The 26,290-nt window shown below is 41.7% G+C and overlaps 3 protein-coding genes across 3 annotated transcripts; 1 reads left to right on the top strand and 2 right to left on the bottom strand.

The window, feature by feature from the left end:
* Window positions 1-820: 820 nt before the first annotated feature.
* Window positions 821-4,384, top strand: LOC123989277. The gene has a single exon (XM_046290004.1). The coding sequence runs from the start codon at window positions 821-823 to the stop codon at window positions 4,382-4,384; it is 3,564 nt and encodes a 1,187-aa protein (XP_046145960.1).
* Window positions 4,385-7,866: 3,482 nt separating this feature from the next.
* On the bottom strand, window positions 7,867-8,619 carry LOC123989276. Its single transcript, XM_046290003.1, has one exon. It carries the CDS (start codon window positions 8,617-8,619, stop codon window positions 7,867-7,869), a length of 753 nt encoding a protein of 250 aa, XP_046145959.1.
* Window positions 8,620-9,724: 1,105 nt separating this feature from the next.
* LOC114881195 lies at window positions 9,725-11,899 on the bottom strand. Its single transcript, XM_029197899.2, has 2 exons — window positions 11,686-11,899; window positions 9,725-11,079 (listed from the first exon to the last, which is right to left on the bottom strand). The coding sequence occupies exons 1-2, from the start codon at window positions 11,897-11,899 to the stop codon at window positions 9,725-9,727; spliced, it is 1,569 nt and encodes a 522-aa protein (XP_029053732.2).
* Window positions 11,900-26,290: the final 14,391 nt, after the last annotated feature.

Genomic DNA, 26,290 nt, shown 5'->3' with positions numbered 1-26,290 from the left:
TGACTTGTTAGCACTGAACCGGCGTCTTGCTCAGGGTTTTTGAGTGGTTTTCCCCTGGGACGAAAGACGAATGTCAAGACGTTAGCTGCCTGAGAGGGCCACTTAGGTAACTGTTACGCTTTTGCTTTTAACCTCCTTTCAGGCAGAGGTATTAAAGAAGAGGTTAGCATCCATGGAAGACTGACAGCCCGAGGTTAAAGACTATGACTTGATTTGGCTTATTGATCGGCCTACGTGAAGATGGTTACAAGTATGAAGATGCCCGCGGTCGGGTCGACCGCTCATTGAAGGAGGGGAGCAATGTTGCGACGGCGAGAAGTTCCCGTTCTTTCGACGCATCGACCGCTTCTTGATGTATCGAAAGAGCCATCGACTGCCCCGTCCGAAGCTGTCGTCGAGTCATAACGTGAAGCTATCCCTTGTTTCGAGCGGAAACACGTCACCGGATGCTTGAGGTCTCTTAGACAACCGCGCGTCTTTTTAAATATCAGATTGTATCGGGAAGCCGAACTGTACGGATCTATTGCAAAACCAATTGTGTAACTGAAATATAGACAGTCTAGTTTGCTCCTGGTGTATTCATTTAACTATGGAAAGCGCGAGCTCCACTCCCCGGCGCAACAATATTATAAATGTGGAACAAGACATCACCGAAATTACAAGACGCTTACCTTTGACGCCAGCTGATGTAAACGTCCTCATTGTCCAGCGTGACGGGGTTTCTGGCCATAGAGATTTCAAAGTGCGACGCGATAAGGTACTCAAAGCACTCGAGTGGCTCAAAATCAACAACCCACATTACTCTGACGTTAACATTGATATGGAACATGTTGCGTCGCTTCCCCAAGATGGTGATGTTTCGCATCAGATTCGCTTTTTAAACGAAGGTGGTTTCACCGAAGATGTACCTGACGAAACTGATATAACTGAATCAGCAGTACCAATAACAATCCAACAAAGACAAGAACAAGCAATCAGGTCAACCCTACAATGGCCGTCGAGTTCTACAACGCCTATTAATGAGTTCAGAACGGAAGGGTATATCTCTATGGCTTTTCCTCATCTCTTTCCGGATGGCCAGGCAGATATTGTCGACTTCACTAGAAACCAAAAACTTCAATACTCTGAATGGTGTGAATTTCTGATGCATTACAAAGATAAACGTTTCGCAAATGACTGTCGGTTTAGGTTCCATTGTCTCAACACACTCCAACGCCACGAAGCTTTGATAAAGAGTGCAATTTTTTGCAAAAAGAATGATTTTACCGGCAGTATACAACAACTACGTACAGAATTGATTCGCAACCCAGCTATACTCAAAAAGTTGTTGAGTTGGGGATCCAAGATTCGAGGAACTTCAACTTATTGGTATCAACGACGACTAGAATTGCAAGCAATGGTGAACCAGCTTGGAGTTCCAACTCTTTTCTTAACACTAAGCTCAGCTGATCTTTGGTGGCCCTGCATGATGAGACACTTTGGAATCAGCTCAACAGAGATAGAAGGCATGACCGAAGCTCAACTATCACGTCTTATGCAGGAAAAACTAAACGAAAATCCGCTGGTGGCCGATGAATACTTCTCGAAGAGGGTTGAAATCTTCATGAAAATCCTCAAGATCAAGTTAAATATCGCTGATTATTGGTACCGGTTTGAATACCAACATCGTGGTAGCCCTCACATTCATGCCATTCTCTGGCTCGAAAACGCACCCGACGTACGGACATTCGATTACTGTTTTGAGGAGGAGATCGAAACTCATAAAAAGTTCTATGATTCGCTCACATCTGCCACGAATCCGCTTATTAATGAGCCTCCAGCTGAAGTACATCCTTCTCGATTGAAACATACTGAACTACAACTATATGATACACACCAACTGTCGCAATTGCTGAACAGAGTTCAAAGACATACTAATCATTCCAGGTACTGTCTAAAATCCAATCGCCGGGTACAGACTTGCCGTTTCAACTTTCCAAAGCCACTACAAGATGTATCGACACTTCAAAAAGACGAAAAAGGTATTTGGCAGTATACACCCAGAAGAAATGATGCTTTACTCAATGACCACAACATCTTTGTGGCCCAAATATGGCGTGCAAATACAGACTGCAAAGTAATTACATCGGAGCACGCAATTCTAAACTACTTATCGAAGTATGCATCTAAAAGTGAACCACAATCGCAGAGCTTCATGGACCTCTTCAACAACATTCTCGTCGACTGTCATCCTGATGATCCCGTACAGAAGGCATTTTCTAAGATGCTCATCAAAATAGTAGGGCTTCGAGATATATCATCGTGCGAGGCCATGCATTTGTTGGCTGGTATTCCATTATATCATTGCACAAGGCACATTGTCAAAATATATATTGGACTTGACGACTTCAATTTGATACCTCTGGATGACTCTGATCAATTTGTACATCAATCAATTCTCGACCGCTATCGAACGAGACCAGAGACGACGAATGACATGACTTTGAGTCAATTCGCAACGAGATACAATGCAGTACGCAACCAACTTCAACAATGTAGAAAAATGCGTGTGCTTCAGGTATTACCTAAGTATCCACTAGGAATTGATGACGAAAAAGATGAGATTATCTACAAACAAAAACTATTGCTAAACAAACCATGGAGATCTGTGGAAGAATTGAAAACTTGTGATTCTTGGAAAGAGTCATTCTTTGCAGCTAACATAACTGTCTGGGAACTGGATGAAAACAACACTTCACCACATGATCCTGACGACATACCTGCTTTGGAAAATGAACCAAGAGACTGGATGGCCATAGCCGAGGCATTTCCACACGAAGCAGTAACTGACACTGTGCTTGGATACAGAGATCAGGATCGAGATTTTGAATGGTACGCAATCATTAGAAACTATCCAGGATTGGAAGCCCAAATCAATTTCATCCGACAAGCTAAAGAAAATTATGTGTGCCAGCGCGAACTTGCAACCAGTGACAACTTGGATCTAAATCCGGGACAGCAGAATGTGATAAACCATCTGCATAATCAACTGGTAGGAGTTACAACTAGAAAGCTGACAGTTGTGCAAGGAGCAGCTGGAACAGGAAAATCTTGCCTGATACGCAAAATGGTCACCATTGTCGAATCAATACACGGACCTGGCTCCGTGCTGCTCATAGCGCCAACAGGCATGGCTGCCAACAATATCAACGGAACAACAATTCATTCCGCTTTTCACTTGATGCTTTCGAGAGGTGGTGCAATGCCAGATCTAACGGGGGAAAGCGAACGTAATTTTCAGGATAAAATGTCTACAATTAAAGTGATCATTTGCGATGAAATGTCTATGGTTGGAATGAAGCTTCTTGCTACAATTGATCAGAGGTTACGACAGGCATATCCGGAGAATCAATCGGTGGAATTTGGTGGCGCTATAATGTACTTGCTCGGTGATTTCAATCAACTGCCGCCAGTCGGTGATACATCACTGCTGGGGATTGCTAAATCGTCCAACATGCTAGCAATCAGAGGACAGCTGCTGTTCGAAAAATTTAATACGGTTTTCGAGCTGAAACAGATAATGAGACAGGTCGGAGTCGAACAAGAAGCATATCGCAAGACGTTAATCAACATTGCTAACGGCAAAGTGACCGATGATGACTACGATCTCCTGCAATCAAGGTTTGCGTCAAACGTTAGGAGTTCTTTCACTGAGTTCAGTGGATGCATCCATTTGAAAGCAAAAAAGGAAGACATCATCGAATATAATGAGCATATGCTCCGCCAACTGAATAAACCCGTAGCGATAATACGTGCTAAGCACAATAACGTCACAGCAATCTCTGGTTCAACCGATGACGCCCAAGGCCTTCCAGCAACATTGTGGCTAGCATCGGATTGCCGAGTCATGCTTACGCAAAACTTATGGACTGCACAAGGTTTATGCAACGGCACGCTAGGAACGGTCGCTGACGTAATTTATCTGTCAACTGATACCGATGATCATTTGTCCGACTTCCCAGCCTGCGTATTAATTCGTTTCGATAACTACAATGGTCCTTCTATTTTCAACGGTTTGGTACCTATTCTTCCCCAGACGGTTAGTTACAAAAAAGGAACTACGGCTTGCACCCGCAAACAATTTCCGCTTGATTTAGCTTACGCAATAACCATACACAAGTCTCAAGGAATTACAGTTGATCGTGCTGTAGTTGATATTGGCAATTCGGAATTTGGACTAGGGCTTACATACGTTGCTCTCTCGCGCGTTCGCTCTTTGGCAGGATTGGTGATCGAGCCGTCGTTCCCTAAAACACGGTTAACTTCTATCAACAATCATATCGGATGGAACCGTAAGCGCCCGGCATTGCAACGATTAAGAAACTTAGCAAATTTAGGTCAATAAAGGAGATAAGAAGATTTAAATGAATGTGTCAACTATTACTATGGGAGGAGAGATTCTTCAGCAGCAAATATGCTGAGCAGCATAAGTTATTCATCAAGGCAGATTAGCCCTTACCGAATACGAGTTGCGCTCATTATTGTGTTAGCAGCGAAGCGGACAACAGACCTAGTTATATACACTTTAAGAAACTAAAATTTACATTTCAATGTTAATCAGTATCATTATCAGCAGTAACATTTTCGATATCTGAATTTCTGTCTTCATCGTCATTTGGGAATAAAAGTCGTTCATTTCGTTTCCTGTGCGACGATTTCCTCTACATATTAACAAGAGCATTACGTGTATTTCTTGCAGTTTGCTTATAAGAACGTAACACTTCTTGAAAATTTGCCACAAATTCGGTTCTTGTGAATTTTCCAAGTCGGGGAATTTTCTTTGTCGCATCTACTCATATACGTATACATATATAATTATATAATCATATAAATATTGTATACAGATATGTACACACTGTTCAGGTTCTATTATACGTATAATAGGTTTCGGATGCCAACTCGTCAGACCCGTACAGTACATATAACAATGAAAAATATACTTACTAAAAAAAATCCTCATTAATTTAGTGTTATACAGTGCCTTTCTGAAGCCACCTGTTCGGGATTGATGGAGGTCCCGGAAGGATTGCGCCGGAAATAATTTTACACTTACTGGATGGGCTTTTACAAATTGATTTATCTGAGTCAGTGAATAAGACACAGATATGAACACTTTGATCTGACGGTTACTCGTTGAACACACAAATACAAAGATTACAAAAATAATTTTTAACATAAAAAAAATCCGACTTCAAAATGCACTAAAAAGTATAAAATAATTTCCATTTCATTTATATCTGTATTCCACAGCTATTAATACAATCTACTTAATCATTAAATAGGATACTAAATATATTTCAAAGTTTTCGGAGGCGGCGCAAAATTAAAAACTTTTCCTCTACTAGGAAGATCCTAGTTCAGGTGTCGGCAACCAGTGACAAATGACCCATTTGATAATTTCAAGTAAACAATATTCAATGGGAATCAATATACCCATTACGAATTAACTATACTACAGTTCACGAGTGACCGCACTTAACTCGCGCCTCTAGTGACCTACTGAGGTCTAGGGAGATTTTTAATAGTGCGTGTGATTCCCCTTTACAGCTTGCTTCTTACTTTGCGTTCACATCATTTTTTTCCGGAAAATAATAGAATTTTCATTGCATCGTGAAACTTTACAATATCATCACCGGTTTTCAGTTATCGTACGTCATATATTTCTGCCCACCATTTATATGATCGCAAAGTATAATAAGAAGCAAGCTGGAGAGGGGAATAACACACGTCATTAAAAATCTCTCTAGATCTAGTGAGCGGCGCGATTTAAGTATGGTCTCTTGTAAACTGCAGTATAGTGCATGTCCATCAGGAATGCTGACAATTTCTCATACAATCGTTACAATTACAAATGTTTTCAATCGGACCTATAATTTTTCTCTTACGATTTATTAATTACCAAGTTTGCCATACCACAATCAAATCGTTATTGGCAGCACCGTTTGTTCGGGTATTTTTAATTTTGCGCCGCCTCCGAAAACTTTGAAATATATTTAGTATCCTATTTAATGATTAAGTAGATTGTATTAATAGCTGTGGAATACAGATATAAATGAAATGGAAATTATTTTATACTTTTTAGTGCATTTCGAAGTCGGATTTTTTTTTTGTTAAAAATTATTTTCTTTCACACTTTTTAGTGGAACGAGCAGTATTCGACGTTTACTTGCAGAGACAAGTTTGAAAAATCGCGATCGGTATATTCCTTGGAGGGTAACCCTAAAGAGTAGGCTTTTTATTATAGTAACAATAGTTATTAACAATAAGAAATTACATAAATTTTGGGAAATCGGATCATCGCGGAATGATCTACGAAATGTGAAAACTTTCATCGCAATCGGTGCATTCCGTGAACCAGAACGTATTTTGCAATAATGAAAACCGTTCGAAATAAAAAAATGCGAAATGTTTTTATAACGGGACCAATCGGAAGACATATCCTACAAGACGCAAAAGATTTCATTCCGATTGGTCCATCCGTCTCGGAGTAATCAGCGAACGCACATTTAGAAAAAATGTCGTTACGAATAAAAAAATGCAAAATATTTTTTTTACGGGACCAATGGGGAATTGTACTGTACAAGATGCAAAAAGTTTCATTCCGATTGGTCCATCCGTATCAGAATAATCGGTGAACATACACCGCACGTACATGAAATAGTACGTTTTTTGCAATAAAAACCGTTCGGAATGAAAAAATATAGAATGTTTTTTTAACGGGACCAATCGGGGGACATACTTTAGAAGATGCAAAAGGTTTCGTTCCAATTGGTCCATCCGTCTCGGAATAATCGGCGAACAAAGGCAGAAAAAATAACAATAATTTTTCACGAATATCTCGAAAACTAAAGGTTTCCGTTAATTATGCATAATGAAAAAGTTGTTCAGAATCATGCCCCCGACAATATATTAAAGGATCATTGAAGTCATTCTATGTTGAGATTAGAAACTTCCCGTTTTTTTGCAATAAAAACCGTTCGGTATAAAAAAATTCGAAATGTTTCTATAACAGGACCAATCGGAAGACATACTCTACCAGATGCAAGAGGTTTCGTTCCGATTGGTCCATCCGTCTCGGCGTAATCGGTGAACAAAGCCAGAAAAAAAAAAATATACTGATCGAATTGAGTATCCTCCTCCTTTTCGAAGTCGGATAAAAATTGATCTGTTACCGTGATCCGTAGAATTTAACAATTTGTTTGTGATCTGTGGTTATGAACAATAAGCCCCGTTAATTGTATGAATTCGGCCCGCTCTTTGATGGTACCCGTGAATATGTGCTTGATCAACACGTGGTCGGCGTCACACGTGTTCTTTTAATTTGTAGTGTAATTGAACAATACCTGAGAATCCTATCGCTTGCTCGATTGCTGAGGATTCTGAGCTGGCTTAGGTGAACTGCTGATCTGAATTGTCTGGTTCATTAACACTTGAGCACGCTTGATCTGAATTGCACGGTGAACACGAGTTGCACGGGTGAATCGAAGATCGATAATGGCGTCGTTGCGCGCGAGCCGGCGAGAAGACCCCTGCTCACACGGTGACCTAGATGGGCGACTCCCGATCGATAAATCGATCGACCGTGAGCGCCATCATGGCTGAGCGGATTCTCTAACATTTCCGCCCGCCACCAGGAACTCGTTGATGATGATTTTGCAGGGGTGAGGTCAGCTTGATGGTGAACAGGCAGGATGACAAACTTGGTGATAGGTCGGACGATAGTAGTGGTTGCAGTCTTCACAGTTGCAACCCTGGTGAGGCCATCCTTGCCGGGGTGAACTTCGGTCATTCTTGCGAGTGGCCACTTGCTTGGGGGAAGATGCTCGTTCATGAGCAGCACCAGTGAGCCTGTCTTGGGGTCGTGAGACGGATGATGCCACTTTGAAATTGACTGAAGTCTCTGCAGGTAGTGTCGAGACCACTGAGACCAGAAGTGCTGAACCCTTTGCTTGAAACTTCGAGCAGTGATGGTTCTGGTATCGTGTTGAGAGCTGAGCTAATGAGGAAATGTCCTGGGGTGAGCGCAGAGATGTCGTCGGGATCGTCACTGAGCGGCTTCAATGGTCTTGAGTTGAGCACCGCTTCGATCTGTGTGAGGAGAGTGGAAAACTCTTCGAATGTTAGTAAGAGCTCACCAATCGTTCTCCTTAGATGGTACTTGATCGATTTTACCACCGCTTCCCATTTTCCTCCCATGTGAGGAGCAGCTGATGGGTTGAACATCCATTGAGTGTTGTCTGCTGACAGGATCGATGCGATCTGTTGGTGCTCCTTTGAACTTGACGTGAACAGGCGTTTGAGCTCTGCCTGTGCTCCAATGAAATTTGTACCACAGTCAGAGTACAATTTGTGAGTGATCCCTCTTCTGTAAGCTGCCAGAAATCCCTCGGTTGAGTAATCGCTGACAACCTCAAGGTGAACTGCCGTTGAGGAGAAACATACGAACACATAGATCCATCCTTTGATTGTTTTCGAGCCTCTTCCCTTTGAATTTTTCATTGTGATTGGTCCTGCATAATCGACACCGGTGTGAGCGAATGGTCGTAATGGTGTGACTCGAGAGAGAGGTAGTTGACCCATCATCTGACGAGCACGAATCCCCCTCTGACGAGCACACACGACACATCTCAAGATGTGCGATTTGACAGGAGCTCTTCCACCGATGATCCAATGCCGTTGTCGAATGTATGCGAGCGTGAGCTACGTCCCTCCGTGAAATATTCGCTTGTGAGCATCTTCAATGATCATCTTCGACAGGTGAGCGCCCCGTGGGCGGATCGCTGGATGTTTTTGATCCCTGCTGAGCGTTGTATTGGTGAGTCTTCCTCCTACTCGTATTGTTCCCTGCGATTCGATGAAGGCGGTGAGACGACTGAAGGGATGAGCCTGAGTCTAGCATCTTGATTTCGCTGTCGAAGTACAAGTGCTGAGTCGCTTGAATCCAAAAGAGCTGCGCTTTCTCCATGTCGCAGGATGGAACGATTATCACGGGTGGAGCTTCGAGCTTTCTCTTAAACCGTGAGGCAAACCTGAAACGTGCAGTCAGTCTATACAGCTTAATAAGAGACGAATATTTATAAATGAGATCCCAATGATAACTTAGCTTTTGAGCTGAAGCAAAGAGTGAGACATTGGGTCTCACTTCGAGCTCGCTGGTTAGAGTTGATAATTCCTTTTCCTCTGGCCAATGATCGTGATCTAGAGCCATCCATGGAGGACCTTTCCACCAGAGCTCTAGTCGTTGGAGTTGATCTGTCGAAATGCCTCAGGAAGCACAGTCGGCTGGATTAGACGTACCTGGAACATGCCTCAAATGCGCATTTGGAGTGAATTCTTGGATCTGAATGACTCTGTTCCGAACATAATCCTTCCAACGTGATGCTTGCGATTCGATCCATATGAGCGAGATTTGAGAATCCGTCCACAGGTGCGTTGCGTTGATCTTCACATTGAGCGTTGATTGAACGTACTTGGCGAGCTTTGCCAATAGGAGTGCTGCAGACAACTCCAACCTGGGTATGGTGAGCCTCTTCAGTGGTGCAACTTTTGTCTTGGAGCAGACAAGTGACGTCGTTGAGTTGTTGGACGGCGAGCTAACAGTGATGTAAATCACTGCTGCCATGGCAAGTTGTGAAGCATCAGAGAATCCATGAATTTCCACCGTTGAACTGCTCCATGTGTTGAATCACCTTGGAATTGTCAGTTTGGCCAAACCTTTGAGATCTTCTCTGATGATGAACCATCGTGAAACAATTTGAGACGGTAGTGGATCGTCCCAATTGATCTTGTGTAGCCAGAGTTCTTGTAACAGCATTTTTGCTCGCACTATTACCGGTGAGACGAAACCTAATGGATCAAATATCCGAGCCACTTCGGACAATACGAGGCGTTTTGAACACTTACTTGGTTGATCAGTCAAGGTTGATGAGAAGCCGAATGCGTCAGTTTGAGGCATCCATTGAATTCCGAGTAATTTGGTAGTGCAGTCGTCAAATGATATGGGAGCTGACGATTGTGTGGATGACGAAACAGCCCGTAGAAGATCTGGGTGAGTCGCATGCCATTTTGCGAGTGGAAATCCGCCCGCGATGCACAATGCAATCAGCTGTTGAGCGACCTCCACAAGTTCCGAGATTGAGTCTGCTCCTTCAAAGATATGAGCAGAAGGCGTTGCCAGAGGGAATCGATGACCCTCATCGTGAACAAGCTGCATGAGTGCTCGTGTCGCCAGGAAGGGAGCCGCCTTTGTGCCATACGTGACACTTGTGAGCTGGTAAGGAATGACATTGCGGTCTTCATCGATCCAAACAATTCGCTGGAGATCCCAATCATCCTTGTGAACTGCTACCTGGCGATACATTTTTGTGATATCTGTGGCAAAAATGTGGTGATAATGGCGAAGCCAAATTAGAACATCTGTAACATTCAAGAGCAAATTAGCACCAGTATGCATTAAATCGTTGACTGATTTGCCTGATGTCGTAGCTTTTGATCCGTTGAATACAACCCTGAGCTTCGTTGTTGAACTGTCGAGGCGTAGAACTCCATGGTGAGGCAAATAGTACGGCTGAAGATGAGCAGAGGACTGAGGTGTTGAACCGTCAGAAGAGACCCTCAACCCTCCTGATGCCGAAGCATCATGTGCCAAGGTCATCTCCCCATCAGGCCCAACGTTCTCAGCCTCTTTTGATGCGATCCGTTGGTGATCTGAAGCCTTTACCATGTGCCCTAATTCTTCATACTCTTTCATGAACTCGACGTAGAGCTGGTTGTATGTTGAATCCTTGGAGAGTCGTCGCAATGTACTTTGTAGACATCTTTGAGCAATCTTGTGTGAATTGCCTAGAAGTGATGCTGGTGCCTTGAATGGAATGCGAACGAGGTACCTTCCTGTGTGATCACGAGAGTGAGTCGCACAGAAATGTGCTTCGCATTCTCCTTCCTCCGGTGTGAGTGTGCTTGGAGCGTCCATCGATGACTCCTCTTGGATCCAGAATTTGGTGAGCAGCTCTTGCAGATTGCTCTGATCGTCGTGAGCAACTGCAAAGTGTGAATAATTAGTATTTGAATGTGATTCGTTGACTGGGCCGATGACGAGTCATCCAAAAATGGAAAGTTGAGCAATTGGTGTTGTTGGTGAGCCCTTGATGATGTTTGGCTTGATGATCCTTTCGTAGAAATCCGCTCCAATGATTAAGTCGACTGGTCGTGTTGTCAAGAAATCATTGTCCGCCAACCTCAATTTTTTTATGTGAAGCCAATCCGGAGTTCTCAGTGAGAACGATGGCAGGATTGTCGATACGGCTGTGAGCACGTAAACCTGCATTGAAATAGCCTGTTGTGAGTGTATTGACTGCAGCGTGATGTCCACCACACCGCGAGTTTCAGTTCATTTTGTTCCACCAACACCAATTATTGTGATGGATGATCGGTGTCTCCGAAGGTTGAGCAGGCTGGTGAGGTCTTCGGAGATGAATGAAATTTCGGAACCTGGATCGATTAGTGCGCGAATTTGGTGAACTGTCGTTGAAGTGGTGAGAAGTGCTGGAGCCGTTGCTAAGAGTGTCCGGTGATCTGTCGATTTGACGGCTGCACCGAGTGCCTACTCGGTGGTTTGAGCGGATGAGGAGGCTGTCTTCGATGAACTTGCTGGAGCTGGCGCGTTGCTCGGCAATGATTTGGGCTTCGGTGGTGGTGGGAGCATGTAAAACACCCCACCATCATGAAGCATAGTATGGTGCTGGTGCCGACACTGCTTACAAGTTTGATTTGACTTGCATGATCTGACGTTGTGTCTTCCCAGGCAGTTGAAGCAAAGGCGCTGGACCTCTACACATTGGATCCGTTGGTTGGGCGTCATGCTTCTGCTGATCCCCGCAGCAGTCGCAGCACTCGAACGGCGAAGGGCGTTCCAGACATGACTTCCAGAGCGGACTGACGAGCTGGTGCTGCGGCTACTGCGGCGTGAGCGGGTCTCCTAAGTTGTGAGAGTTGAGCTGTCTGCTTAGCGGGTGCCGGTTTCTGTTGAGCAGCCTTAGCCTGGTCTTCGCTGAGCGTTTCGAGGGTCCTCACTCGTGCCGTGACAAACTCCACCAGAGCATCGAATTTTGGGAACTCAGTGGTTGTCCCAAGCGAGGACTCCCACCTCTCCTTGGTCGTTCTGTCCATCTTCCTGCACACCTGGTGAACCAACATGCAATCACCGAGGGTGCCAGGCTCGGTTAGGTTGAGCACGGCATTTCGTGTCTCCAAGGCCGGCGAGATGAGCTGGCTTAAGCTTTTGACCTGTTCCGCTCCCATGAGCTGGTAAAGACGCGAGCTGGTCCAGATGCGGCTGCATGAGACGACGTTTGTTTTCATACGCAGGTATGAAAACAAGAGCAGTCTTGAGCTGGGCGATGGCTGCGCTAAAAGAGGGCCCGGTGAGCGATAGGTTGGATACGATCTTGAGCGGCTCTCCACGAAGACATCCCTTCAAGTAATAAAACTTATGAACGTCGTCCAAGTCCTCTCGGTTCATGACCACAGAGCTGAATAGATCTATGAACGATGGCCAATCAGTGTAGCTGCCGTTGAACCTGGGCAGCTCAATGTCGGGCAGCTTGGACTGGGTCGATGGTTTGGCCGGTTAATCAGTCTGTTGAGCCGGTCGCTGAGCCGTGAGCCTGGCTTTCTCCTTTGCAATAAGGGACTTCGCATCGGAGTGGGCATCCTGCATTTGTACAAAGTATTCGTTGTTGAAGTACGCATGATCCGTCATTAAGGAGGGCCACACCACCTCGAAGTGGGCGTGCTCCTTTCCAAAGGCCTTCACAGCCTCGTCGCACAGTGGGGTATTTGGCCCGAAAAGCCGGACACGACTATTTTAAAATTACCTCAATCTTTAAACTTCTATAACTTCATCAATATTTATCCGAAATTGATGAAACAACCACCATTTTAAAGCGTAAACCTTCTAGTTTCTGATGCTGTTGGTGATTTTTATAAAAATTGTTGCTAAAGCGGCAATAAATATATAAAATCTGATTTACAATATATGAATAATATATAGGTTAAAAATATTTTTTATATACAATTAGAATACTCACAACTAATTTTCGTTAAAAATTCTTAGCGATAATTTTCGTTAAGTGGCATTTTCCTATCACTCTTGGTCGTAATCCTCATCTTCGATTTTGTCATCTTCTTCAGTTTTATTTTCTTCTTCGTTTTCGTCTTCACTTTCGTCTCCCTCTTCATTTATGGTAACATCAGGGGGAAGAAGTAAATTTATTGTTTCTTTTAGAAATGGCTGTTTTCTTTTTTGGGGGGGGGGGGGGGGTTCGTATGCTTGTTAAATATGGATCGGAAGTGAGCAAAAGTCTATTAATCACATCTTCGTTACATGCTTCTCTAGAAAATTTTCTAGAATAATTTTCTCTATATATACAGAAATGTTTATTTCTGGCTTCAGCTGCTTCTTCGAAGAGTTGTCCGATCGGCAACATGGCATTCTCAATAATGACCGAACCGTGTATTAAAATTTTGTGTGTAGTGGGAGTCATTGGGTGCCATGGATATAATCGAATGTACAGTTTTGCTGTGTCCATGGCATATGCTTCAAATTTTTCTATATTAATCTTCTGATTGCTTGATATTACTTGTAATATTATTTTAAATTGATATATTAATGTAACATCAATCCCGTTATTTCAGCTGACAGTTCGTGATTTGCGAAGAATCTGCGGCTATTGTTCCCGTCATTCGAATTCCCAAAACCCGGTTTTGGTCTGTCTATTATTAGTCCCATTTTAGTTTTGAATTCTTCCTGAATGTATTTTTTTCTTTGTTCCACTGCATACTTTTATTTGCCACTTTTTGATTGTTAATTTGTAAGATATGTGTAAAAGGTTCTCAAAAAGTCTGATTTTTGCATGTAAAATAGATAAACCAAATTGCAGTGAGTTTGGGTTTACTATTGGTTATTTTGTTAAATTATTGAAGTCTTTTGAAGTTATATTACATACAAAACACTTCATTGTGGAGTTTATGCTCATAGCAGCATTACATACTTTGCCGTCGATCATCGTAAATAATAAAACATGTTTTATCGAAATATTTGTGTTTCCTTCGATTTCTGTTTCTTTTAATTCATTTATTTTGGTCTTCATATAATCTATTTCTTCGTTGGTTACGTCTACGGATTCCTTTATAAATCTGATTCGTATCGGTCGGCAATATCTGGGGGAGGATGGTGTCGGATTTTGCCAAATTACTTTTTTAGTTGTAGAAGAAATTAATTGTAACGGTACAAATGAACTTTGGAATATATGAGAGTCGGAACCAGTACTTATTAAAAATCTTTGTACTGCGTTTGTTGTGACCCATCGCATCCTTATTTACTTATTAATTGTAATGAACTAGTATCGCTATCACTTAAATTATTTACTACTTCTTTTAAATATAATAAAAGACGAGTTGCCGTGTGATTCAACACATCTTGCAGATTTACTTCAACATGATTTTCTGTTACAATATATGCTTCACGAACAGGATAACAGTCCTTCTTAGCTTTCTGAAGTAAACTGTAACAGGGAAATAATTTTTTATCATTCATTCTAATTATATTGTATTGTTCTCTTGATAGTCTTGCTTCAACAAATAAAGACAGAGCTTGCATATTTGATAGCTGTTTTTCTTCTTTCTGTACGTTACTAGAATAAATTTTCCTGTATTTTGTAGCACGCTTAGGAGATTTAACCATTTCCTTTAGTACAACTGAAGCATCTACCAGGCCAGAAGTTCTTAATTTTGATTGAGTAGCAAATATTAATTTTTCTACGCTGGTATTTTCTCGAAGATCTTCTGTTCTTCTTCGCTTGCTGCGTTCAGATAAATCTGTAAAAGATTTTGTTGGTTGTGATTGTCTGCTTTGAGATGTGAGAATTTCCATTGTTCCCTGAAGCCACTTTTCATTCTATTTTTTAAATAAATCTTTATAATAACGCGCAGACAACCATCTACGTTTAAACTGCGATTTTGTATGGGAGATTTTACGCTTGAATGCTTGACGCTCTTCTTCTGTGTAATTCTGTTGATTTAATAAAAACTGTTCAAGGCATTCCAATTTCTGACTAATATTGTTGTCTTTGTGCGTCTGCATTATGTCGAATAATTCTTGTCGTGTAATTAATTTGATTCCAGATGGGCCCGGAGTTTGTACTGAAGTGTTCACTGACATTTTGATACCTAATCGTACATATATTACCGTTAAATAATTCACATCTAAAGAACAGTCGTAGAAAATATCTGTCTCATTTGACATGATTAAACGTACTTACCAGCAATGCGTAAATAAACTTTAATATGAAAGTCTTACTACTAATAAACTTAACGTAGGATAATTAACACGCACTAAACATAAACTACACAAAACAATACTTAAACTAAAAAAAATACACTACACACAATAGAATTCATACAAAACAATGTAACTAAATGCTATACGAATATAAAATCTCCTTTGAATATTTAGCTCTATCGTTTTCGATCTCACTATAGCAACTGAATGCAGTCAGAAGACAGAGAATTTAGTCGAAGTCTTATCTGCAGCATAGCATAAACATTTCGAATGCTATAATCTAAACAGTTCTTTCAAAGAAGTTCCCAGCGTTCAAGAGGAGGCCTGTCGAACGCGAACGTACAGGCGCGCGTGGAGCGCTGCAATTCTCAGGCACCATTTCTAACTAAATTAGCTATAAAACATCCAGTCAGATCAAGTCAGATCCAATTCTTTTTGCACTTTGTTCACGAATTTTTACCGAATATAATGGCACCAAATAGAACGCGGGGACTCACAGGGAAGTATAACAAAATCATTAATGAAGTCTTGGAATCATAAGAAAAATTGCCGAATTATTGATTATTTTCAAATACTAATTACATGGACAAATATATATCACAAAAAAAAAACTATTCTTTGGGAGTGTAGTATATACTTACCTGAAAAGCCTTCGTAGTAAAAAGCTTTGCATTATTTCCTTAAAATGTGTAAAAATCACTAATAACCGAACAAACCATCTGAAAGTGATTACGAAAGAAACGCGTGCAATAAAATCTCTCAACTTTCGAAGAAGCACACTACTTTATGAGCATATATATGATGAAATGATTGTTCCTCAGTCATTCAACTACCTTGAAAGATAATAATATCATGAATTATCCAAAATTTTTAAAATCGTTATTTGTCCGGCTTTTCGGTGCAAATACCCTACTGTGCGTCGGCCTGCTGCTTCAGGTCGTCCAACTCTTCTTTGGTGAGCTGTCCAGCGTTCTCCTGAAGCTTCGTGAGCAGGCGCTTCATGGAGCAGAGTCGTCCTTGCTGAGTTCTGACCTTGAGCTATAGCTCAACGGGCAGCGTAGAGGACACGTTGGCGCGCGTCGCGTGTTGGTGCGGCGGCGGCGTGCGGCGTGCTGGTTCCGTCGCAGTCAGAGCTGGCGATGATCGTCCCGATGAGCCTTTTTCTGGAAGCTCTCCATCTCGCTCTACTTTTCTGAGGGCTTCGTCTGGTGAGCCATCGTTGATTGGAAATGAGCGGGTTGATTCGACTTGTTGAACTTTCGTTGAACGGATCTTCATTATCGACTGGTGAATCGGTCTTCTAAGCGACACCTATGGTGGCGAGAATGTTAGTGAAATTTGAATGGAGGAGAGAAGCGAAAATGGTCGACCACCGAAAACCTTTACGAACACGAGACAAAGACTTGAGACGCACAATGATCAATGAGAAATTTTGCGAAAACCGAGTCCAGCAAGGGCGCAATCCGGCTCGAAGGACCAAATGTTCGGGATTGATGGAAATCCCGGAAGGATTGCGCTGGTAGAAAGAATTTTACACTTGCTGGTTCGGGGTTCACAAATTGATTTATTTGAGTCAACAATAAAACCGAAGTGAACACGCTGAATTGTCTGAACTTGATGAACAATACAATGATTTTCCATGAATTGACACATATAAATTATTGACTTGATTTGTCACCTTGATCGGTCGTAATTGAACAATGCGTTTACAAAGTGCAAACAGCGAGCTTCTCAGCGACGTTAATTATATTAATTCAGCCCGCTGCTGTGCGTTGCGAGGTGCTCTCGCTTTAAAATTTCTTTCTCGCGCCTTAATAAGTCCATTTCCCGGCGAATGGAAATAGGAATTTGTTCGATACTATGGGTCGAAGAGTTATCTTCACTACCTTGACCTTCCGAAACGTAAGCAGGTGACTCCCTTCTCACCGATTCGTCGCAGGTAACGGGAAGATTTTTCCAAATGTCGACACTATAATTCGTTAACCGAGTAATTAATTCAGCCTTAGTTCCGCTGGTGCTTAAATTAAAACCTTTTAGAATTTCCTTCAATTCAGTCACCGTGTAATCGCTAGGCTTCTTTGTCGCCATGATGGGAACCGTTGCAGTCGTTACACGAACAAAACAAGTTCAAAATCACAATAAGTCACAATAAGTCACAATAGAACACAATAAAACCATGAAAGTCACAATAACGCGCGCTTGACCAGCAACGTCCAAAACTCAAAGTCACAAATGTTAATAAAATATAAAGTTTAAACGCAAACCCGGTAACCGAAAATACCACGTGGTCGAACGTTAACACGTAATAGTCCTTTATCCCACTTCTGAGGTTGTAGGCGAGGAACAAAAAATGATCTCGCTGAAAAATCTTAGTTAACTGGGCGTTTTAATATTATAATTTACTTAATTGTATCACACCAGTCGCGGAACTACGCCGCCGACTTCAACGACATAATCTATCTAAATCTCTTGTCTAGTTCTAATCTGCTCGTCTAGTCCGCGAACCGTTACATATAGGTCTATTGCCTATTTCGGTGGCAGGGATATCCCCGAATCTTCGAGAATATTCCAGGTCGCGGTTTCTATACTTACAATATATTTAATTTATTATGATTTTTTTACGTGTATAGTAAGATTTAACATAAGTGGTATTTTTTTCTACTTACTTGGTGCTTTTGTATTAGGTTGTTGAATTTGTTCTATGACATTTTTTGATCAGATGCATAGTTTTCCAGATATATCGAGATATTTAAATGTTCCGGAGCCGCACCAACATTATAAAGGCAAATATCTCGGAAACGGTGCGAGCTATGGCAATTCGATAAATTGTCCATTCGGTGAATTGTCTTCGGTGAACTGTCTTTCGATGAATTGTCAATATTAAATAAAAAGTGAGTGTTTCCATTTAAAATTTTTAACTTGACCTGGATAGCTCCTCCATACTTACGCTCAAGGTCAAGTACGTACCACCGTTTGATGCATCTATTGACACCCTACAATTTATGTATTAAATATTTTTTCCTAAAATGGCTTGTTTTCGAGATATTTCACCGGTCCCGGACTTTTTCCTCACCCTGTATACTATCCGTTCATTAATCCCCACATGTGTTTTCGAAGTAATTAAGTTTGTCCCAAAGGGGTTTGGGATTATTGTCGTCGTGGGGGCGGGAGTGTTTGGGGGGCGAAGCCCCCCAAAACAATAGAGAGGATCCTAGTTGCAATTTATTCACTCTTGGAAATATTGGTAGTAAAGCGCGTTATTCTTTCAAATATCTCGAAAACTAAAAGAGCCCGACTATTATATGTATAGGAAAAAGTTGTTCAGAATGACGATCTTGACAACATATTTCAAGGTGATCGAAATCGAAGGTGGCTCCCTTATTCTAAATATTTACCTTATTGTATTATGTATTATTGTATTATGTATTATTGTATTATGTATTATTGTATTATGTATTATTGTATTATGTATTATTGTATTATGTATTATTGTATTATGTATTATTGTATTATGTATTATTGTATTATGTATTATTGTATTATGTATTATTGTATTATGTATTATTGTATTATGTATTATTGTATTATGTATTATTGTATTATGTATTATTGTATTATGTATTATTGTATTATGTATTATTGTATTATGTATTATTGTATTATGTATTATTGTATTATGTATTATTGTATTATGTATTATGTATTAAAAAGTATTCAAAATTATCAATATAATTTATTCTTAGACCAACCTCCTTCATTTATAAAATAACATTCCCTGTAATAAAAGTAAACACAGAATAAAGCCGAAAAATTATTTATTCATATAATCTGTATAATTACAAACATTTTTAAATATAGATTACAAAATATTATTCGCTCCTATCCATGAATTGTGCGTAGAATCAAACCCCAACCATTTGACGAAAACTTTATTTCCCTTTCGTTGTAGAACCTTCTCCACTAAGTATTGTAACGTGGTGACACCTGTGCCCCCCCGTTACAATCGCTGCGCTTCTCCCACCTCACATCCCACCTAAAAATGACTCTTAACCCTTCTAACACCTTACACTTTTCCCCCGCCCGCCGGTGTCGGGCCGAGGGAGGCGACGGAAAGGAGGCAACAAGGATCACCCGCAAAAAGGAGCTCCGAGGCCGGCGACAGATCTTCAACCCTTCCAGAAAGGAAAAGCAACGCGGGACTTCGGAAAAGGAGACGAAGCTGTCCAGAAGCTAAGACAAACGTCCACCTGGAGCCATCTGTCGCCGAGCCCGAAGACCTCAGCCCACCCGCCACAGCCGGAGATCCGCCAGCCCCATCGACCCCGAACACCGGCAGATCGGCAATCGATAACCAATCTATTCCGTTGCCAGAAAAGGCCCCCTTCCTATTCCCCATCCCCTCCCCAAAATCACCCCGCGACGGTCCCGTCGTCGCAGCAGCGACGACGAGCCGTCATTGAGCCTAGGCTATCTAATAAAGCATATCGAGAGCGGAAATTGAGAGAGTACGAAAACGATTAGAGAAAGAAAGTTGAGTGAGAGTGCGTAAGAGTTCTGGTGAGTCCCTTGCGATATTACTTTGTAAAGTACCTGAGTTTCGGCAAAGGTAACCTTCGAGTTCGGAATTACGTGTCCGCGTATCGTGCCGGTTATCCGACGTTATATTTTGCGAACCCCTTTGTCCAGCCCCCTAGTAATCCCGTCCACAAAATTCCTTTCACGCGTAACGTGTACGAACTTCCAGAGAACCTTCCCTACCCTGAAATCTCTCCTAGCCCTCGACAAATCCTCCTTGCGTACTCCCCCGCGATATTGTAAGGACGAAAGTGCCCGTGTTCCATCCCTTGTAACGACCCCCATTCTGTCCCCTTTTTCCAAATTTTCGATCGCCACCGCGAGTGGCTGGCGCCCAACGAATATACTAAAAGGTTGTGAACGAGTTAATAACGAACAATATTGTATAGAGTGAACCCCCGAAAAGGGTCACAGTATACATCGTGATTTTTTACTTTTTGTAGCTCATATTCATAGAACCCGCCAACCAACGGTTGTTTTTGCATATCTTGCAAGAGATACGTTACAGGATTTGTTTGTTGAATTTTAATAATTGTGAAAATTTCAGTTGTCTAATTCGGTGTATAACCCTTTGCGAATAAGGTTTTGTATTTACTAACTCGCACGTGATCACCGACCTTGTACTTGGCCGGAGCTGGAATCTTTATGTTAGAATATACGGACGATAAAAGTTTGTCCGCGTGTTCCGGTGTTACGTCGACGGGATGCATTCTAATCGTACGATGCCTTCTATTGTTATAATCTGAGACCAGCGTCGGTAAGACGGTTGTCCACGCATAGCTTCCATTAAGCGTGAACTTTTTCCACATTTCGTTTTTCAACGTCCTATTCCAACGTTCTATTATCGATGCTTTCATTACACTGTGCGCAGAGTAATGATTTACATCGTATTCTTTCATAAGATTTCGGAATTCTGCATTATAAAATTCCTTTCCCTTATCCGTTTGAAGATTTTTTGGTTTTCTTCCATCATTCAAAACGTTTAAAAATGCATCCGTAACGTTTTTTCCATTTTTCGCTTTCACTGCTACGGCCCAAGCGTATTTAGATAAGACATCGATAACGGTGAGTATGTAATTGTGGCCATTGTTGATTCGCGCATACTGTCGCATCTCTACGAGATCCGCTTGCCAGAGATCATCGTAACCCCGTACAATGACTCGTCTACGTCTAAAGTTACGTCTCGCCGGCGCGTGCAACTCGTTGACCAGCTGTATCTTCTCGCCCGTGATATGATTGCTCTTCACCTTCTTCATGTTTGTAAACTAACATCATGCTTTACGAACGTGTCAATTTATAATCAACCCGGCTTCTCGAAGTTCTTCGATTATAGAAACGATCTCGTTGTCATGCCCCGTATGTCCTGCGGATTTCGAGGATACGAGAAGACGTAATCTATCGACGAGCTCGTTTGGGTCATTCCAGTGCATGTAGTCCACCGCGTTATCGTTAGCCACCATATCGAACGGTATCAGATTACCTCCACGTCGCTCGTTCTTAAGCAATTTTGCAATGATATATTTATACTTGTAACCCTTGTTACTTTTCACAAGCCCTGACGAGATATGGCTGCGTCTATGAGCGTTCGACGACTTTAATATTTCCGCGTATTTGTGTAAATCAGCATCGTTGAACAAGGTGTCATCAGGCATTCTCATGAATAGTAATTCGTACAAACCAGTTGTTCCTCTGTACTTCACCCCATTAATAATCACATCGTCGTTTTTGTTTACGTCGAAAACTGAACTTCCAAGCATTAATTTGTTGCGTTGTACGTATACTCCATACACGTCATCTATTTTCTTCTCACGATCGCTAAGGAGTAATTGAATGTATTTAGCTGCCAACGGCCCCAAATTTTCCGTGAAATGGCTACGTATGTTTTCGCTAGGGTTGTCCAAAATTCGCTGCGTAAAAACATTAAGATTCTCGTCGCTGTCGCCGTACGTTTCAACGGCATGTATCGATTCTTCACGATGAAAATCGGGACGATCTTTCGTCACATCCACCGTCTGTTCACTCGAAGATGTGCCAGGTTCGGAATAAATGCGCGCTCTTGCAGTTTGTGTGCTTTGAGGGTTAAGAAAAGGAGTTGACGTCAATTTTTACGGTTCTTTAATATTCAAAGTTGGGAATGTCGACTCGAATTTTATATCGATCGTGTCTGAATGTGGCGATACCGCTGACATATTCTCGATAATTCGTTCCAGCGGTTCTACCAAGGGTCTCAATCGTTTTTCGATGACTCTCTCTTCGTCGATGTTCTCCGATTTGAGAGCTCTGCGTTTTTTGCGTATAGCATCGCTTGTTTTAGCTATAGCATTCGCAACTTTACTCGATTCTTTAATATTACTATTATCCATTGCAAAGAGAAGACGTCTACTCGCTAAGCGTTCTATCGATGGACTAAATGTTTCAGAAAACGGCAAATTCGTTAAATCCTTTTCTGTAACGGCCATGTTCCATCGAGCTGTCCTTGTCGATTATTACGAAACCATATTTCTGTTCCCAACACTGTGCGCACAATTTACAAAAGTTTTCGTACGACATGTCTGTATTTACATGATCATTATAAATGTGGTGTAGATTCGTGCCATCTTGTTTGAACACGATCAAAAGGTTGGCATTGTCGCGAATTAGGTGTTTCGGTATTCTCGCGTAAGTCTGACAGAGATAAAAACAGTCCACGCGCGAGTGCCTACCTATACCGAAATATTCTCTTATCACGTCTTGCTTGTCGCACGCAACGTCATCGAATATAAACACCGAATCGGGCAGCGCCTCGTTCAGTGGCGCGACTTCGGCATTATTTGAAAATGAAAAGTATCCGATTTCAGGAACGTTTATCAAAATTCGTTTGAGACATTTGTACTTTGGTTGTTGCAATGATTTTGAGTATACATATACGTTATTGAATCTTACACCGTTCGGGCTCTCGATCAGACTGATTACGACGTTCGTTTTACCGCAGTTCGATGGACCGCAAATTATACCACGTATCGTATTCGGCAAGAGGGGTCCGTGTCGTCGCCGACGATCGTCCATGCGTGTTGTCCTCTCGTCTAAATCGAGAATAAGGATAGACAGGGGCTGCTTTGCGAAACACATATCGTCTATATAATAACCATATATTTAATGATTCAGCCTCTTTATAGGTTGCGGAAAAGCTGCTTGTCCGCGTCGTGAACGCGCTTTAACCGCGGCCGTAGACGAGCTTTAACCGCGATTAATCCTTTTTCTCCGCGGCGCGGCGGCGGCGGCGGCGGCGGGCGGTGGTGGCGGGCAAGCGGAATGTAATTCGTGACCGAGCCATCAAATACGCATCCATGCAACAACGTGACCGAAAGTCTGTCTCGACGACGCTTGCTCAATCTGTATCAGATTGCACATCGACACGTGTCTACCTGTAAACATTTCACCCTACCCCCCTCATGTTCACCGCGTCAGCAAGCGTCAAAGAGGCATCCAAGCAAAACGTGACCAAAAGTCTGTCTCGACGATGCTCTCTCTATCTGTACCAGATTGCACATCAACACGTGTCTGCATGTAAACATGGATTTCGCCCTACTCCCTCATGTCTTTGAAATAGAAGATCATTCCTTTTGTATCTCCTACATTGGAATATGAAACACAAACGTTACACATACAATCGTTCTAGGTAAAACAACATTAAGACGCATAAAGTATATTTTTACTAAATAGATTTTATTATTTTACAGTAATGAACAAAATTAATAAATGATAATAAATGTTTCGTGTTTTAAGACAAATGTAACAATTTTTCTTTTTCGGTGGAGGTCCATCTATGTGCGTGTCATCCCCCGGCCGGTTATAATGTTCCATGCACAGCTCTTCATCTTCCTCCTTCCTTTTTTTTAACCACCATTCTTTTAATATCGATACGTTTCTCATAGCACATGCCCCATTGTGCGCGATGCATGCCATATGTTTATCCATCCATCCATCCTGAATATGTCGGCTCTTGGTTGGCAAATTCGGTAGATCGTCATCTTTGTTCAAAACCTCTATATTGATTGGACTGACTGAAGGATAAAATTTCTTCAGCCATTTTTCTTTCTCAATGCCCATGACGTATACAGATCCATGAATACTATCTTTCAAACACGAAGCGGCACACTCTTGAAGGCATGAATACGGCACGGTACCATTGTCCCACTCAAAACCGTGCTGATTTTGCGTCAACCATTTTATTTGTCTTAATTCTGCTTTCGACAATTTTGTCTTAGCAAATGGTGGCGCAAAGATGAAATATTGTACATGATTCCCATTCTGGAAGATGGCAAGTTCCTTTACGAAAAACTCGTTCGTATCGCTTTTGAAGCCTTGAATGTCCACGAATGTTGGTACATTCATTTTGATTAGTTGAATTTGTGGCGAAAAATGACTGCTTTTGCTGCGGAATGATCATATAAACCCTCTTTCACTTAAGAGAGTATGCGCACTACATTGGTTAGTGCATTGTACTGCACGATACGATCGTGAATGATCAAACAGTAAGCGCTAGTATTTTCAGGAACGTTTTCACTACACTCAAAATCGATTCTTCCATCGATTGTAGCGCTTTTTATCGATTCATTCTGATGCGAGCAATCAATGACAACGAATGGGCCGTAGCCGAAAAAGAGTATCTTATCGTATAGAGCTCCGTCATCACCATTACTGCACATTGCTCCGTAATATGACTTTCTGAATTTTGCGTACATGTCGTAAAGGACAGAGTATCTATTTTTATTAAAGTCAAGATTCAAATTGTCATACGGATATGATTCTGAATTTAAATACAATCGAAAATTGGTGAGTTTGCAGTCATCAAATTTGGTGATATATCTATTGAGCCTATTTTTTTTATCCGTTTGTAATGCAAATATTACATATCGCGGTTTTTCTAATTGCGTAGCTGCTTTAATGCTCCATGTATGTTTAGTGGTTGCTTGTAACATTGGATACTCGTATAAGTCCCAGGAACGGTAACTCATAATTATTGTTTGACCGTTTTCAAGGATTCGCAACAATGAAAGTTTGTGTCTTTCTTCGAGCGTGACATGTGGCATCCTCCACTGTACTTTGTATAGTTGCAGCGTGTATTTTGCACCATCTGTTCCATAAACAGCATTTTTGTCGTCTCGCGATCGAATCAGAATCAATTCATGATGCGCATTAATCACTATTCGTTTGTAATCTTCGCAGAAACTGAGCAGCATATTTAGAGGAACACAAAAGTCAAAGTAGACTCCTGCATTGGGTATGTCTATCCAACCAGCGTTTTCAAGCATTTTTGATTTTGTCGTTGTCAACGATACTCCATTTTTTATCATAGTTGTTATTCCAACGTTTTTACAACGATCGATCTCCACGCCGTTTAATTCATATCGAATTTCATCAAACATAAATGCTGCGCAATTCATCTCTAGTCCAACTGAAGTTCCTGCAACATTGTCATCGTTGAGAATGAGTTTTCTTTCTACGTAAAGATAACTCTCGCTAGGAAGCGTGTACAAATCTTGTTGTTGAATGGGAATTCCTATTTCATCATTGTTTCCGAACGTTGTGTTGGCGTATGGGCTGTAACTATGTAATTCGATCGTCAGAAATCGGTAAACTGGCAATGTTCAATGGATCCATCATTTTCGTTTCTTAATCACAAAACCCAACGATTGCAGAAATTGCGCGTTTTTGTCGCTCAAATCTTGCGATGTGTTCAGTTTGGAGATATTGTCCTTACTAAATGATTGTAAAGAGTCATCACCGTTTAATACATGATTATCATTCCTGCAACCGTGGTAATTGCTGTTGCTGCAAGTACAATTTGTGCGTTTGTGATTGAAGTTCTGGTTCCATCCATTTGCTAACGATCCTTTTAGCAACTCGTTCAACGGGGTGCCCAATAATGCATTCGACGGATTGTTGATCGGTTGAGTTTTAGCATCTGTGTACAACAGCATTATTTCTAGTAATGTTTGGCATAAGTGCTGCTTGTTCTCTTGAAAGGCTATTAAATGAACGGATATTTAACGTATATTAAACGGTCGCGTCGTCGGAACGATCGACGATGTGCTCTTGCGATGTGTCCGATTTGGATATATTCCCTCTACTGAATGATTGTATAATTGTTATCGTTTTTACATCATTATCCTTACTGCAGCTGTCGTAAAATGTTCAGCGAGCCGTTCGAGCCGTTCAGCGGGCCGTTCGAGCCGTTCGAGCCGTTCAACGGAAAGCCGTTTGAGCCGTTCAACGAGCCGTTCGCGGGCCATTCTACAGGCCATTGATTATTATGTTTATATTCATGTTATTTTTTACACCGCCTAATATGAA

This window comes from Osmia bicornis, unplaced genomic scaffold (genome assembly GCF_907164935.1).
Source record: "Osmia bicornis bicornis unplaced genomic scaffold, iOsmBic2.1, whole genome shotgun sequence".
NCBI lineage: Eukaryota > Metazoa > Arthropoda > Insecta > Hymenoptera > Megachilidae > Osmia > Osmia bicornis.
This window is presented reverse-complemented; position numbering and strand designations above follow the sequence as displayed.

Excerpts from the sequence above, each read along its gene's own strand:
- LOC114881195 (XM_029197899.2), bottom strand. The coding sequence starts at position 11,899 with ATGACGCCCAACCAACGGATCCAATGTGTAGAGGTCCAGCGCCTTTGC. Across the intron at positions 11,080-11,685 it reads CAACGCGCCAGCTCCAGCAA|TTGCTCACGACGATCAGAGC; the intron begins GTTCATCGAAGA and ends CACACTTTGCAG.
- LOC123989277 (XM_046290004.1), top strand. The coding sequence starts at position 821 with ATGGAACATGTTGCGTCGCTTCCCCAAGATGGTGATGTTTCGCATCAG.
- LOC123989276 (XM_046290003.1), bottom strand. The coding sequence starts at position 8,619 with ATGGGTCAACTACCTCTCTCTCGAGTCACACCATTACGACCATTCGCT.